The 15,153-nt window shown below is 37.3% G+C and overlaps 3 protein-coding genes across 7 annotated transcripts; 2 read left to right on the top strand and 1 right to left on the bottom strand.

Moving 5' to 3' along the window:
- The first annotated feature begins 33 nt into the window (after positions 1-33).
- Positions 34-2,009, top strand: LOC135169554 (uncharacterized). Its single transcript, XM_064134642.1, has 2 exons — positions 34-283; positions 407-2,009. The coding sequence occupies exon 2, from the start codon at positions 480-482 to the stop codon at positions 1,884-1,886; it is 1,407 nt and encodes a 468-aa protein (XP_063990712.1). The 5' UTR covers positions 34-283; positions 407-479; the 3' UTR covers positions 1,887-2,009.
- A 150-nt stretch (positions 2,010-2,159) lies between these two features.
- LOC135169566 (uncharacterized) lies at positions 2,160-3,331 on the bottom strand. The gene is made up of 3 exons (XM_064134659.1): positions 3,137-3,331; positions 2,595-2,934; positions 2,160-2,385 (listed from the first exon to the last, which is right to left on the bottom strand). Exons 1-2 carry the CDS (start codon positions 3,329-3,331, stop codon positions 2,818-2,820), a joined length of 312 nt encoding a protein of 103 aa, XP_063990729.1. The 3' UTR covers positions 2,160-2,385; positions 2,595-2,817.
- An 8-nt stretch (positions 3,332-3,339) lies between these two features.
- On the top strand, positions 3,340-14,662 carry LOC135169552 (tyrosine-protein kinase CSK-like). 5 transcript variants are annotated; one of them, XM_064134637.1, is made up of 9 exons: positions 3,340-3,479; positions 6,255-6,301; positions 7,605-7,680; positions 10,172-10,622; positions 10,751-11,404; positions 11,741-11,936; positions 12,019-12,105; positions 12,190-12,282; positions 12,385-14,662. In XM_064134637.1, the coding sequence occupies exons 4-9, from the start codon at positions 10,222-10,224 to the stop codon at positions 12,478-12,480; spliced, it is 1,527 nt and encodes a 508-aa protein (XP_063990707.1). In that variant the 5' UTR covers positions 3,340-3,479; positions 6,255-6,301; positions 7,605-7,680; positions 10,172-10,221; the 3' UTR covers positions 12,481-14,662. The 5 variants fall into 5 exon arrangements, with proteins under 5 accessions (XP_063990707.1, XP_063990705.1, XP_063990709.1 ...); XM_064134635.1 differs by lacking the exon at positions 7,605-7,680; XM_064134636.1 differs by lacking the exons at positions 3,340-3,479; positions 7,605-7,680 and adding an exon at positions 4,864-4,956.
- Positions 14,663-15,153: the final 491 nt, after the last annotated feature.

Raw genomic sequence — 15,153 nt, 5'->3', positions numbered from 1 at the left:
TTTTGACGTTTGGGGGTGAAACACCGATGTTTTCAATAGGCAAACGAACGAACAGCGGCCCTTCCAAAATAGAGTACAGCCAGTCATATGGGTCCTTCAAGACGTGTTTTGCTTCTATTAGCCTTATTTATATTGAAAATACGTTAAATCTTAATTGGAGCATATGAAAAAGAAGTCTTAGAATTTATTAAATTATTCAAATCGATCTCCAAACTCTTTCAATAATAATTTTAAAAATTCTCTTCGATGGCCACCCCCAAGAGCTTTGGAGGAAGCCCATAAGGTAATGATTATGACTATTTAGACAGACCAATGAATTCTGAATAACCCTTCAACGCCTCTGAAACGGGAGAAATACAATTTTAAATGAATCAATCTGACCAATAAATTTAATCATCCCTTTTAGGTGATCTCAAAGTCCGAAGCCCTGATGAAGAACTGAGGACGTGAACGAGCAATGAGAGGTTAGAACATCGAAAATGATAACTTATCGAGTAGAATTCACTTTGGCTCGATTGGCAGGGATGGCAGTTGCCAAACGTCTATGGATGTACAAACCCTTGAAAGATCTCCTAGAGTTCTATTTTAAAAAGTCCGTGGAAAATGTTGAAAACATACTCCCTTTTGCTGTTACTCGTGTGGTAGGTTACTTACACCTCCCCGACCCAGTGAAGGAAGAGCTGCTGTTTTCAATGGGCACAATGGGATGGCAGATATGGGATCTTTTTCGTGATTTAGGATGGGTGTACTCTGGCATTGTTGGAGCAAATCATCCAGAACGCAAATGGCCCCATATCGACAATTATATGGATCACGTTCATTGGAGGAACGATCGGTGTCTGGTTCTGGCTGATACTATTAGATCCCTGTACTACGCCAAATGTCTGCCGGATTGCTATTTAACCTGGGTCGAGCTCTCCAGGCATTGCCTGGAGGACTGCATGCGAGATCTATGGCCGAAATTGTGGAGACCGGAACGTCCGAGAAGCTGGAAAGATCTTCACGATATTAGTGAAGAGCAGGACGACGATCACACGAATAAATGTGATTACATTCTCCAAGTTTACTGGGTCGCACGAATGCACCATGAGAGCCCGACCCCAACATGTCGATCATTTCGAGGATGGAATAATACCTATTATGCAGAGGCTCATACTCTTTCAGAGATCATGATGATCAACGCTTTTATCGCCGGCAATTATTCGGCACTCCTATACTTCTGGAACATGCTCGATGGTGAACAAAGATTGAGGTTAATCACTCATATTGGTCGACTTGTAAATTCTGATAGTATCGTTCAATCAGAATTATTTCTATTGAAGCATGGCAGAGGAGCGAGCTTCTTCCTTTTATTTTTCTTAGAACAGCTGACGATTTATCAACTCGACGACATGAGGATCGACTTATTGGGCTGGGGATTTATTCTAGCACAGCTGTTGAACTGGCCTTACGATAATCTCTTTCTTGGAGTGCTCAAAGAGGCCTTGCGTCATCACAACTCGATTCATTATGGACCAGTATTCGCTAATATTTTCATAAATATCGATTATCTTCATCAATTCATTCAATGCGAGACCAAGTACTACCGACTGTTCTGTGAAATTTGGAGGATGAATCCACCGAATTTGAGGAAGTCTATGAATGATATTGAAGCGTTGAGCATGTTGGAAAAGTTGAGAAACGTGAGATTGTATAATTTTATCTTGGGGGATCAGGCGCTTCTGCACAGGAGGAAAAACTTATTAAGTAAGATTGTCAACACCTGGGCAAGAGCTGACCTTAATTTTGAGAAGGAATTCATTGAAAATGTTCTTATTTCTCGGACAGAACGCCAGTGGTTCCAAAGCCAAGTTGTCAAGCCTTTGGGGTATAGAAGGAGGCTGTAGTGATTACTGGGATACTTTTTTTATTGTAAAATTATATAAATACATTGAGAGGTTATGCTTGTACATTGTATTAAAGTTCATTCAGATATTTGTATTGATTAAACAGTGAATTTCTCGACTGCATTTGATTTTACACTTCATACATTGTCTCCTGTGATTTGTCGATCCCGCATTTTCATATTGTGGAGAATCATAAGAACATTTTCAAAATAATTCAAGTTTTATAATAATATTATAACTCTTCGATTTCGAATAAGACATCAGCAATTCTGAATATTGCACACAATCTCGAGGAATTTCGGGGTAGTGTTTAGTCTTGAGATTTAATTGAATCATCAATTCAGACGACCGAAAATATTTATTTTGCAGTTTACGGAGATATATGCCCTTCAAAAATTGCCCTATTGCCTGTGGCTCAACTCATTGTCGTCGAATTGGTTCCTGATAGCGACGGTAGTCCGTTATCAGGTTCTGATAGTGTCCTTAACAAACATCCCCTCTACAAATAATGTGCAATTTCTATTAAATACCGGGAGCCTCCGGAGTTATTCGATAAAATATTTTGGTATTTAATTTTCTAGATGATGAAATATTGCCAATATTCATTACTAAACTCAGATGAAAATGTAGAACAATAAAAGTATGGTGGCTGCTGTAAACTCCTGTTGAATTAATCTTGAAATAGAAGAAAAATATCCAGAACCTTACCTTGAAACAGCAAACGAAATCACGAAACATGAAGGGTAATATGACAATGAATATCCATTTCTCCCTGAAAATCTACACCCATTCCGGACTTTTTTGCCTTTAACCTTTTTAAAAACTACAAATCCCATTGATTTTTTCTTTTTAACAAAGCTTCAAGCATTGCTTTTACAAACAATTCCCAAAAATCTTTCATTTTTTTACTCCTCTTCTCCCGCCCAATCTGTCATTTTGTAAACATCACGTGTTCCCTGCACGACCGACGGATGGAACCCTCAGTGTCGGCAAGCATTCGTATGTAGTGACCTCTATGTGCCATATTTTCCACTAATAAATTACAGAACTATAAATGATTCGTTATCGATATGGAGTGAAAGTATTAAAAAATATCAATTACTACTAATTTCTCGGCGGAACTCATGTTGGATTTTTAATCATTCATTTAAAAATAAATGAGAAACTAACCAAACATTTGAAGCTCCGTACACAGGGGCATAAACGTAGTTTCATCGATAGAATTAGTTCATTTTGCGAAGAGCAATCACCTGTGTACTATCTACGCAGGAATCCCCCGAGCCAAAAGATTCCCCTATAATCTCTTTGCCCGAGCCTCGTGCAGCGCTTCTGTCGTCGTAGTGGCCGTAATCAAAGGCTTCCCGGCCTTGTGTAGCAAAATGGTCGACAGATTCCCAGTGAGTGTGTGACGTTCTCTTCCCTGAGGTGTTGTGTTGGTGTTTCATTCGTTTTCAACGAAAAATTCTCCTGTATCATCTGTTTATTTTTGTGTTGACGAGTTAGCCAGTGATATTTCGTGCTCTGTGTCAATCGTCTCCAAGTCGCATCAACTGGAGTAGAAGAGTTATCTCGGAGTTTGTCATTCACGTATGGGTGAGTGAAGGATTGTTATATTTTTGTGGTTGGCCTGAGGTACGCCTGTGGACCTCCGAGCACTTGCCCTGAATATTAAATATTCGGCGATAATTCCTGTACTCGTCTGTTTGGCCCCCGAGTCCAATCGTCGTCATAGTGCACGTCTAGTGGTGAGGATTCCCCAAATGCCAGACTATCTCCCCAAGTCAAAATGTATAACTCTATTCCCTGGGATATTTCTGTCTCACTGGCTCGACAATAACATTTTTTGTCACTCCAGCATTTTCTTTCACCTTCTTTTCCATCTGACTGGTAGGCGTTAATCCAGTGACACCACGACGCAACGTCTTCGTGAGTTGAATGAACAATAACCGAGGGATTAAGGACGTCCTATTACAATTTTTTAAATCATCACCTGAGCTCATTCTCTTCATCGTATTCCCTCATCAGATCCTCCGATTTGGATGAAATCATTCCGACTACCGGAAGAACCAGGGTCGCTCCAATTAATCGGATTAAACTTGGAAGTGAGAGAGAGAGAGAGAGAGAAAAAAAACACTGCATTTTCTCCTTGTAACAATTTTACTCTCATTTTTACGGTGTAAAATGGCATTAACCTTTCCGGCGATCTTGATTGCAGGAGAAATCTGACTTTGAATTTCAATGGGCTCCGAGGAGATTGTGTTTATCATGCTTCTAAGGTGCTGAATTTTCTCTCTCAATAACTGTTGTACAAAAAAGACTCCACTACACCGGCAAAAAAATGATACTCCATAGATTAGAAATGGCATGATTTTAAATAATTGAAAGTAGGAAATAAGTGAAAAAAAATTGCTTCAACTGCTTTGATCCATTTTCTCGGTTGAACTAAGTAAAATGACAAAGGGATATAACACCCTGGATCTGATGACTCACATTAGAGTCTAGATTCAGGAAACAGAGCAACCACACGGTACCCCAAACTTGTCAGAATCTTTACTCATAAAAATGTTTTTCCATCTGAAGCGGAATGATGAGGAGAGAAATATAAAAAAACCTACAGAGTCTTATTCAAACGAATAGATTAATTTTAATGAACTATTTTCAAAGGAAAAAGTCCAACATCATACGAGGAGCATTCGATGGCATCAGCTTCGTTGATAAATATAATGACTTCGTGTATCGATTAATCAGTGGCAAATCGCCTCCGGGGATCGGCCAGTTGGACAAGAGATTCACTTGTGCTGCAATTTTCGTGAACTAAAAATAGACGGGATAAATGGAAATAAGTGTGTAAGGGAATTGTATGAATGTGAAAAGGCGCTCGTCTACATCTGAAGGCCCTCCCTTCTTCTCTCGTACGCATGCCAAAGCCCCGGTCATAAGTTACGTCGTCGCCCGCGTGTTCTCCGCGCACGGATCAACGGCATTCCATTGGCGAGAAGATACCTCGAGCGACTTCTCCACTTCAAGCGCTTCTTCTTCGCCGTCAACTTCGTTAATCGTTTTTTCTTGTGTTTGTATGCCTTTTTTTCACCTTCCCTTCGTCTTGGCCTTTTTGAGACCGGCTGTTTCTTTTTTATTCGCCGCTTTTCCCAACCGCAGACGTGACGTTCACTGGAGTCAGTGTACAGTCTTGTTCATCGCGGATTAACCGTCAGACATAGAGGGAGGGAGGGTTTCGAGGGTTCACTGCGTTCTCGAGGGATGGACGGTTTTGGAGGAGTCAATTAAGGGATGGGGAGGCTGGAGGAGTAATATGGGCTATTTCTGTAATTTTCATGTGGGATTTTTCCCAGCGTAATAGAGGGTGTAAAAGGGGATAGGTGAGATGCCATAGCACAATTTTCACCCTCATTTTGGTAATTAATTCCTGTCTGTAGGGATTCAAGCGTCATCGTCATTATCAACTATGTCAACCGCCTTTTCTCTTTTCTAGGTCAACCCCAATATGAATTATTTTTCACTCGACTTTTTCACGTAAAGAGACGCTAATGAAGCCGAGAATGAAAAAGTCGAAAAAAAAATTTCTCACGTTAATGTATCACTGGGATCTTGTTTCGTTACGAGCCCTCCAATTATTGTGTGTCAATCATCCCTTATAGAGCCATGACAGTTTAATTACGGGAGAAGAATTTCTACACCTTCATTTATCGGTGGAAATTTATTCCTCCCTGGGATCGATGATTGACAAATCATCGATTCCAAAGGAAAATTCTCACGATGCGTGTGATTGAAAAATACATAAACGATAGGCGAACTAGAAATAAAATAGAAAGTGATGATTTTTCTAATGCAATGTCAGTCGATAAATAATAAAATGATAATAAACAATGATGTATAAATAAAAAAAAATCTCTAGTTATGTGGAAAAACTGGGAATCTCATTGAATTCAAACTGCGTTTGTTGATGAATATCTTTTGAAGGTGTTAATTAAGCTTTAAATAAAAAAGAAGTTGATTTAATTCGATTTCCCACTTCACTACACAATTTCTAAAGCCTCTGAACAGTTGATGTGTAAAAGCAATGACTGTTCTTCCCTGTGGAAAAAAGGAAATTCATAATTTTGTCTTCAATGTAACGAGATGTTTATGTTACGTGCATGTCCACAGAAACTTAATCACACAGCATGCACCATGAGTCAGGCATACCGACCGGCATTATCGAATCGATATGAGAATATGCAAATAGTTAAAATTCCCGTTGGCGATTGCACAATTGAATGAAGAAACAAAGAGCTGATATGAATTCCATTGAAACTGAGATTTCGAAATTTTTCCCTGTGCTAATGTTCTGTTTTTTTTCCCTTTCAGAAAAAAGAAAACTCTAAAGGAGGATGGCCTGTGACTCGTGAAACTAGGTAAGGTAATCACATGAGACATGAGTGTACATGAGTGTACTTGCATTGAATAGACTGGCTCTCGATTATGTCACACTGAGAGAAGAGCCAGTTCGTGCACTAGCCGACGGTTAAAAGACTCATTTCTAAACTTATCAAACATCATTTCATCGGGTTGAAATTCATCTCAATATTTTTTGGCAGAGGTACCATTTAAATGTGTCAAGTTTTCCTGAAAAAGTTTTTAGCCAGAAAGACTTGACAGTTTTCTTCCTCTCCTTAAAACTTCAGGGAAATACGCTGAAAATTCAGAAGGTCTCGAGATATTCCTTCTGGAAACAATTTCATTCAGTACAACTCTCGAGAGAAGTTGAAGAACGGGGATGGCACCTTCAAAAGTTTCAGCACAATGTGTCCGCAAATATCAGTTACATCTTTGAAATTGTGACGTTCAGGAAAACTTTTCCATCAGAATAATTTCAAGGAGTAAAGGGTTATCAAACAACTGCTGTTTTTACCGCGCTAAATTCTTGATAACATCATGGTCTCACTTCTGATGAAGCATAAATGAAAATAATGAAGAATTGTTTTAAGATTTTTGACAGTATACTTATTAGATCTTTCAGTATAATAGGAATATTTGATATTCTTTGGTAGAAATACTTTTTTTCTCTCAGTAAAGTAGATCATATCACCTTTGCAACAACTTCTCCAACGATCAATACACAAACGTGGTGAATGGCTGGTACTGGTGATTAGTACTCTCGGACACTGATACAGAATCTTTTATCCGTAATTTCACGTTTGCGGTGAAATATCCATTACTGAACAGTTCATTCTCAACGTATTGATTATGAACACCTCGTTGTGGAAGTTCAGGTGTGCTTGACGAGTTGATTGCAACGTTGGTTGCATTGAACTGAAAATGTTTATTAGCCTTCACTTCTCGTTGAAACGACTAACGATGTGGTTGGAAATATATAGGAATTATTGATGTGGATTACTGATGCCACAAGGAAGTGGTTGAGGGCATTTTCTAGTGACAAATTGCATTACTGTTTATTAAAGGAGAATCTCTTCACTTTTTATTCCAAAAAAGTGAAGAGGCATTTAAATGCAGTATTTATTTTCCCGTATTGAGAATTTTTCAGGAAAAATTTCTCCTACCTTGAAACGTTCGTAGCTTCATCGTCCATCACTAGTCTGAATCGTCGAGCACTCATCCATTTTTGCATGCATGTCTGATCGCGTTGCTTTCACTCCTATTATTCAAACTTGGCTGGAAAAAAAGGGATGTAAAAAAGTGAATAATTCTTTCTAAAAGGCTCGTCCTGAGAGTGCATGGAGTGCGTGGATTGCTTTTCACCACATCGTCACGTGAAGAACGCTGGAGGGTCACGGTACAGTAACATGTCCTGTTAAGACTAACGCATGTTGTACAGATAGTACGGATTTTCCGGTGTATATTCTCACATACTCTTGTGGGAAAGAAATAAAAAGACTGATGTTGATGCATTATAATTAATGGGGAGGAATTAGAGGTCTTGGTGAAGTATTATCTGGAACATTATCGGGTTCACTAGATGTTCAAAGACTTGAGGGGTTTTTTCTGTTTTTTTTTCGTCTCTATTAATTAATTATGAACTTCAGACGCCTTCGAACGCACTCACTGAGAAAATTTAAGAATTATCTATACTAGACTTGACAAACGATTTATCGTGGGAGATATTTTTAATTTTTAACAAATTTCAAAATACGAATTTCTCAGTCTCAGGTGAATTTTCAAAATAAAAAATATTTTTCTCTGTTTTTGACAGTCTTCCATGGCCATCTACTGCCCTGTTTCAGTTAAAAGTTTGAATTATCCTTCAAACATTTTATCAGACGTAATTTCCTTTCATGTTGAAACATTGAGCATGAACGCGGTTGCTATAAATAATCCAACAAAATTGCGTGTCTTTTTTATTCTCAAACTAAGTAATGAGACATGCAATCCAATGTACATGAAATCCGGCATCTGTTCGGCCCATTAAAATTATTAAAATTCTAGAATCATAACTTTCTGATTAACAAAGTAGAAACCGACAATTATGAAGACAGTTATTAAACCTCGCAGTGAAGGTAAATAGCCTCAATTTGCATTCACTGGTGATAATTTCTCCAGATATCTATGACTATCCTGTCCCCAAACATATCACACTGAAATAATAAAGGATAGAAAATAATAATAGAAAAATCCATTGAAATCCGAATCCCGTCAATTCTGACATCAGTTAATGAGGACAAGATCTGGGATCTTCGCCCCCATGGAAACCAGAATTATTGGAATTCTCCAGGTCCAACATTAGTCGGATTAACAGAGTAAAAAACGTCCGTCATCGAGTCAATTATTTGTGCCACTCAGAGATATTAATCTTAAACCAATAGCAGATACTTGGCTTAAAAGCTGGATGGCAACTGTTCTAAATGTGTACTTGAGATTCCTCTTCTTCATCTTTTTTCGCACTCAGAAATGAATAACAAAGTGGTAATATGAGATGAGTTGATATCACTGTCTTCATATCCAACTTTACCATTCGTCAACAGCGAATGAATCTCGTAATGTAATAAATGAATCATTCTATTAATGTACCTCTGTCCCCCCTGATATTGATATATCTCCCTGTGAACGATGTCCTCTTGCGTGACATAACGCACTACTCCACACTCCAAGGATAAACTGCCGCTTGAATAATTCAATATTTGCCGGTGCAACAGTTTCATACTCTGCCAGAATAATTGCCTCCTTTCATACTAAAGCATTAGTTCAACACGCGTTACTGAGGAAATAGTGATGCCTCAAAGCCAAGGATTCATACTGAATTCCAAAGTGGAGGCTAAGTTTATTGGGGAGGTCGTTATTACTGTTAATTTCAATTTACTGGTGATATCAACCAGCAGATATGAACGCTTGGCTGCACCTGTTGAGTACTGACTACAAGAGGATGCACACTTAAGTGAATAAACAGGAGCAAAACATACCGAGGAGTCATCAAAGTACACCTAATTAACTTTGAATGCAATGATTATGGGAATAACGAGGAAACCCTCGACAACGAGTCATTTGATGTGCAATTTTGACGATCCGTCGAATTGTGATGACGATATTCCAATGTCTGAAGGAAGAATGGCCAGTTGGAATAACCACTTTGGTGAATAAAGTATTCGTTATCCGTGATATCATGTTTTGTAGTTGAGACGCTGTTGATTCTAGTTGAGTTTATCATCAACTCACTTTTGTACTCAAGTACCGTACCTAATGCATGATGCGGAATGAATAGACCATCGAACACCTACGTTAAGATCGTGTTTTCCAATGGTAGATAAAGGGATGTCTCTCTGGAACAGATAGATAGATTCTACCTGTTTCTTAGTTGGCGGTCGAGAGAGCTTTCAGTTGGATAATTTTGATGGTAAAGATGGACTTTTGTAGGAAAAATGATGGAAAAGAATCGAAGTAAGCGGAAGGAGAATTTAACTTGACAGAGAAGAACGTCGGAAGGAATAAATTAATGTACCGGTAGGAGAAGTATCCAAGTAAAACTAACGTAAGAGTTAAAATTCATCAGGACAAGCCAAGAGAATGTGCCCTGGAAAAAACAAACTTGCAATACTTGATATCATATTACTGTCTCTAGGTGGACGGTCAGCAAAATTTTTTGCTTATTAAACTCGCCACTCAGGAAAAATTACATGAAACTCAATTGTCAGCTTCAGGTACCTTGATGAGGCCTATGAATAACACAAAATCCCTCAGATAAACCTTTTAGAAACTCGAAGAACACTGCTAGAATATTTTAACTCGCTATTAAATAGACAGAAATAATTAAAGATCTAATTTTTGTTCAACAGGTTGTTTGAGTGGGCCAGGGAAAAAACGGTGAATACCGGTAGCTGCAGTAATGCCAACGTATCACAATGCAAGTGGTGGTTACCCAAACGTATCAGCGCCAACTCGGCAGGGAAAGGTTGATGGAAACCAAAATCATCATACAATATCATCGAACGTAACGGCCCATTCCATAATTCAGAACGCTATTCAATCGTTGCAATCGATTCAATCAATGCACTCAACCATTCCATCGATAGCTACGAATAACTTGACTGGATCAACCAATATGCTGCCACATCCAGTATCACCGATTATGACAACTCATTCGTCTGTCACATCACAGAATGTACAAAGCCACATGAGCCCAGTTACTTCACCAGTTATTTTAACACCAAATGCCCTACCTAATGCGAGTAATTTAACAGCATTGTCGGCTAGTACGAGACACGAAGTTAAACTTAATGCTATGCCGTAAGTGTCTGTCGTTTATTTAAAAAAATTGCACAACGTTCTAATTGAATAAATTATTTTGTACATTAAAATAAAACAGTTGGACTCGTAGATTGCGCAGTGTTTAGATGACGAGATTTTTTTTCCAGATGGTTTCATGGGAAAATTTCAAGAGAAACAGCAGAAAGGCTTCTACGACCTCGTGAGGACGGTCTGTTTCTAGTCAGAGAATCGACGAATTTCCCAGGCGATTACACGCTGTGCGTGTGCTTCCAGGGAAGGGTCCAGCATTATCGAGTTAAATACAAAAATAATCAGTTAACAATCGATGACGAGGTGTTCTTCGAGAATTTGGCGTTACTCGTTGAGCATTATGAGCAAGATGCCGATGGTTTATGTACACAATTAACAAAATCCCTTCCAAAACAGGGAAAACAAGATTTTTGCGTTGATCCAAAGGCCTTTATTGAGGCTGGATGGGTCATACAGACACATGAACTTGAATTGCGTGAGTGTATAGGCAAGGGCGAGTTTGGAGATGTTTTACTCGGGGTTTATCGGGGTGAACGTGTCGCTGTTAAAATGCTGAAGGACAATAGTGAAGCTGCACAGAGGTTTCTCGCCGAAGCAAGTTTAATGACATCACTCATACATGACAATCTGGTTAAATTACTCGGTCTTGTATTTAATAATCAACATATGTACCTGGTTACTGAATACATGAGCAAAGGATCGCTCGTTGATTATTTGAGATCAAGGGGAAGACTGCACGTTACCAAAAAGGATCAGATTAATTTTACATAGTAAGTTTGAAATTTAATTTTGGAGGTTTGAGAGAGATGGGGAATAATTAGGTTGGAGGAGTCTTTGGCGTAGTTTATTTAGAATTTATGGAGGAGTAGGATTATAATTTTGTGAGGGAGGGGGAAGAAGGTGAGCAATATCCAGAGGTTTTCTTGTTCATGACTGAAAATTGAAAATTAGAATTATTACTTTCACTCGGACACTTTCCATCAATTATTTACAGTTTGGAAACATATCTATTTATTATTCACCACTTGTTCGGAACATTTTGTATATCCTACAATCGTCGGAAAAAATAATTACATTTTTGTCAATGAAGTTTTCAATGATTCCAGTGATACCTGCGCTGGAATGGCCTATCTGGAGTCTCGCCACGTTGTTCATCGTGATTTAGCCGCGAGAAACGTCCTCGTGGCCGAGGACAACTCAGCAAAAGTATCGGATTTTGGTTTAGCACGAGATGAAAATTTTTCCCTAGACGGTGGCAAGCTTCCCATCAAGTGGACAGCTCCAGAAGCTCTGAAGCAAAATGTAAATACAATCCCCCACATATGATTCACTAATGAGTTAAGTTTATCATCAAATTAACATAAGTAAATTTCCATGATTGCAGAAATTTTCAAATAAATCCGACATGTGGAGCTTTGGAATTTTACTCTGGGAGATTTATTCCTTCGGTCGGGTACCTTATCCCAGAATAGTACGTATTGCAATATCTCTACCGGTTAAATAATAAACATTATGACCGAGAAAAGTGGAAAATAATAATTTATTTAATCTTCAGCCATTGGCAGACGTCGTTAAGTGTGTGGAGAAAGGATATAAAATGGAAGCGCCGGATGGATGTCCCTCTGAAGTTTATGACATAATGAAACAGGTATAAATTCTCCTGAGATATTTCCCTAGAGCGTATAAACAACGGAGTAGAGGAAAATTATATTTACTAATGGTATTTCCTTTGGTTTTATGTTGAAAATAGGCTTGGGATTTACAACCGGAGAGGAGACCATCGTTTCACGATATTAAAGTTAAACTCGGTTTTCTGAAGGCTGAGTCCACCAAATATGCTAATTAAACAGAGCTACTTATACCATGTGGTTTTTTTTCTATTATGCAGAAGCGACATATGAGGAATTACGTCGTCTGGAGTAGATTGAATGAAGGGGAGAATGTTTTATGAAATTTCAATTTTTTATGGCTTTATTAGGGTAATCTGACCAATGGGCAGAAGATTCCATTTGTTTTCTTCAATTTCCCTCATTTTAATGTACTTTGGGCATTTTTTCAAGTGAAATTGTCTTCCAGGTTTTACATTAGAGTTCAGTTAATTCTAGGCTTTTAGCACTTTTCAGTAAATTCAAGAAAATGTTAGGAAAATATTCTTGAAATGTAAAAAAAATTAACTGATTCATATTGATCAAATGATGATTAAGAAAAAAATTTCTCACGCGATTTTGTTGATAGATATCGTACTAAATTTTTAGTTTTTTTATTTCGTTTATTAAATTTAACTTGTCCAAAGAACACAACATTTTACTGGACTATCTATTTATAGGTCAGATTAATGTGTTCTTTCGAAAAAACTGGCAAAATTTTACGGTTATATATCAATCAGCGGCCCCATTAATTTCTCATTTTCATTCACTCATGATATCCAACAACCACATTATCTATGTCGATTGTGCCTTTGTTCACGTAGATATTTTTTTATCGCAATGAAAAACTCAAAACTCGTACTCTACCAAATTTGATGAAAACCCCACAAGACTGGTGACTCAATTGTTCGAAAAATTTTTATTAACCCGTGTCAACAATTTTTGAAGAAAAAAAAATCATAGAAATAAGTGTAGAATGGTATTAAATTAACCAATTTTTACAAGACCAAATTTTTTATGTTTAAAGCAATATATCATCACACAAGACTGTTTTCAAAATTATGATTTTACATTATATTTCTATGGTTTATTGCATGAATATGTTTCGATGATAACTTGTCCTCACGATGTGGTTATTCCTAGAGCACAAGTTCCAATTCCTTCAAATCTATGCACAAAAAAATCAATTTTAATCACTTGAAGGATAAACAAATGGATAAGTAGCTTAATCACATGCTCAAAAGTCGTCCGTTTTTTTAAATTTTAATTTCTTTCATTACTCCACGTAGATCTGCTGCGTCAGCGCAAACCAGCGCGAGATAGAAACGAAAAGAAATTAATACTGTAAGTCTCTCACGTTTTTTTTTTTATCAAAGAATACACAGTAGTTAGATTTTTAAGCGGTACTAAAATTCAATGAATGGATACAAAACTTCCATCAAGACCCGAGGTATTTGTCACGATTATCAGCGGTGTATATTGAAATGTAAATAATTTTGTACATAATTATTATTTTAAATCCGGAATTGGTGAAATTCCAGAAGAGGGAGGAGAAGGGAAAACGTTGAAAAGTGATTAGAGATTTAAAACAAATGTTCATATACCCGTTTAAAGTTCTAAACCTACGTATAATGCATTTCATGCGATAGTAACCGATTGAGAGGACGAGAAAGCAGTTCTTAGGTCCTTTTGGGTATTTGCCAGCCTAAAGAGACTAAATAAAGTAAGCCATCGAAAACTGCTTTGGGTTTTCGAGGGCAAATTGAAATTTCCTGGACAATTTCTGTTCTTTCAGTAGATCAGAGTCGAAATATTAATATCACTGAGCAGCTATGGTTCGAATGCTTGATATACCAACGAGATATTTTGTTTAAATTTCAGTTCACTGAATTTGAACAAAAGCAAAAAAAAATGAGAGAAAAATTTATCACCGTGACTCTGTGTTGCTGTTGTGGTTTGGAATTAGAGGTAGATGTAGATGAGCGTGTACATTTATACTTTGATATAAAATATTCACTGAGAATAATATTTATAGAAAGTGTTTCAACAAAATCCTCGAGCATTTTTTCTCTCCCATGCAATTAAAAATATTTGCATTCATATTAGTGATATTATTTCATGACAAAACTGGATGAAAGCTCGAAATTTAATGGCGTAACACAGAGTCAGAATTTTTTATATATTGAAAGAAGATATTTATTTTGGTATTTAAAGCGCTACGAGTTACATATTCCAAATTGCGTTGTGTTGAAGCGTAATAATGAGAGAGAAAATTTCCGTTTCAATCTTCAATTGTAATCCTGAATCCACTAGATCGTAAGAAATTTAATATATATTAAAATCGAATACGCAAATATATAATTGAATTGAAAGCAATAACAAGTTTTCGCTGTTTTCATTGACCTTAAATTCAAATTTCATCAATTATAACTCATTTCAATTGATTTGTGCTCATTAATATTCCTATTAATTTTTTTTGTATGTGTTGAGACATTTCCTTGACCATGAAAAAATGTCGTAAATAAGGAAACTACATTTTTAAGTGTCTCCATAATCCTTGACATCACAAAACCGACTCTATTCCGATGGAAATAAGAATAAATGGGCCTCGATATTCAGCGTTTAAGTGATCTATAAAAAGGGAAGATATAAAATACGTCATAATTGCGAACCGCAGCAGATAAATTGATGTTTTATTGCGAATGTCCGCTCGTCGTTTCGTACAATTTCATTACCTCCCTCGCTGACTGAAAAGTGGCTGAACGTATTCCATTCTATGATGAAGTTTCTTAATTTTCAAACTATAACCGTAAATTTAAGTCCAACTTTTCTTTATGGAATTCATTGGTCCATAAAATCCTCGCGGTATTTTC

This window comes from Diachasmimorpha longicaudata, chromosome 15 (assembly GCF_034640455.1).
Source record: "Diachasmimorpha longicaudata isolate KC_UGA_2023 chromosome 15, iyDiaLong2, whole genome shotgun sequence".
Classification (NCBI taxonomy): domain Eukaryota; kingdom Metazoa; phylum Arthropoda; class Insecta; order Hymenoptera; family Braconidae; genus Diachasmimorpha; species Diachasmimorpha longicaudata.
The sequence above is the reverse complement of the archived record's forward strand: the minus strand, read 5'-3'. Positions and strand labels throughout refer to the sequence as shown.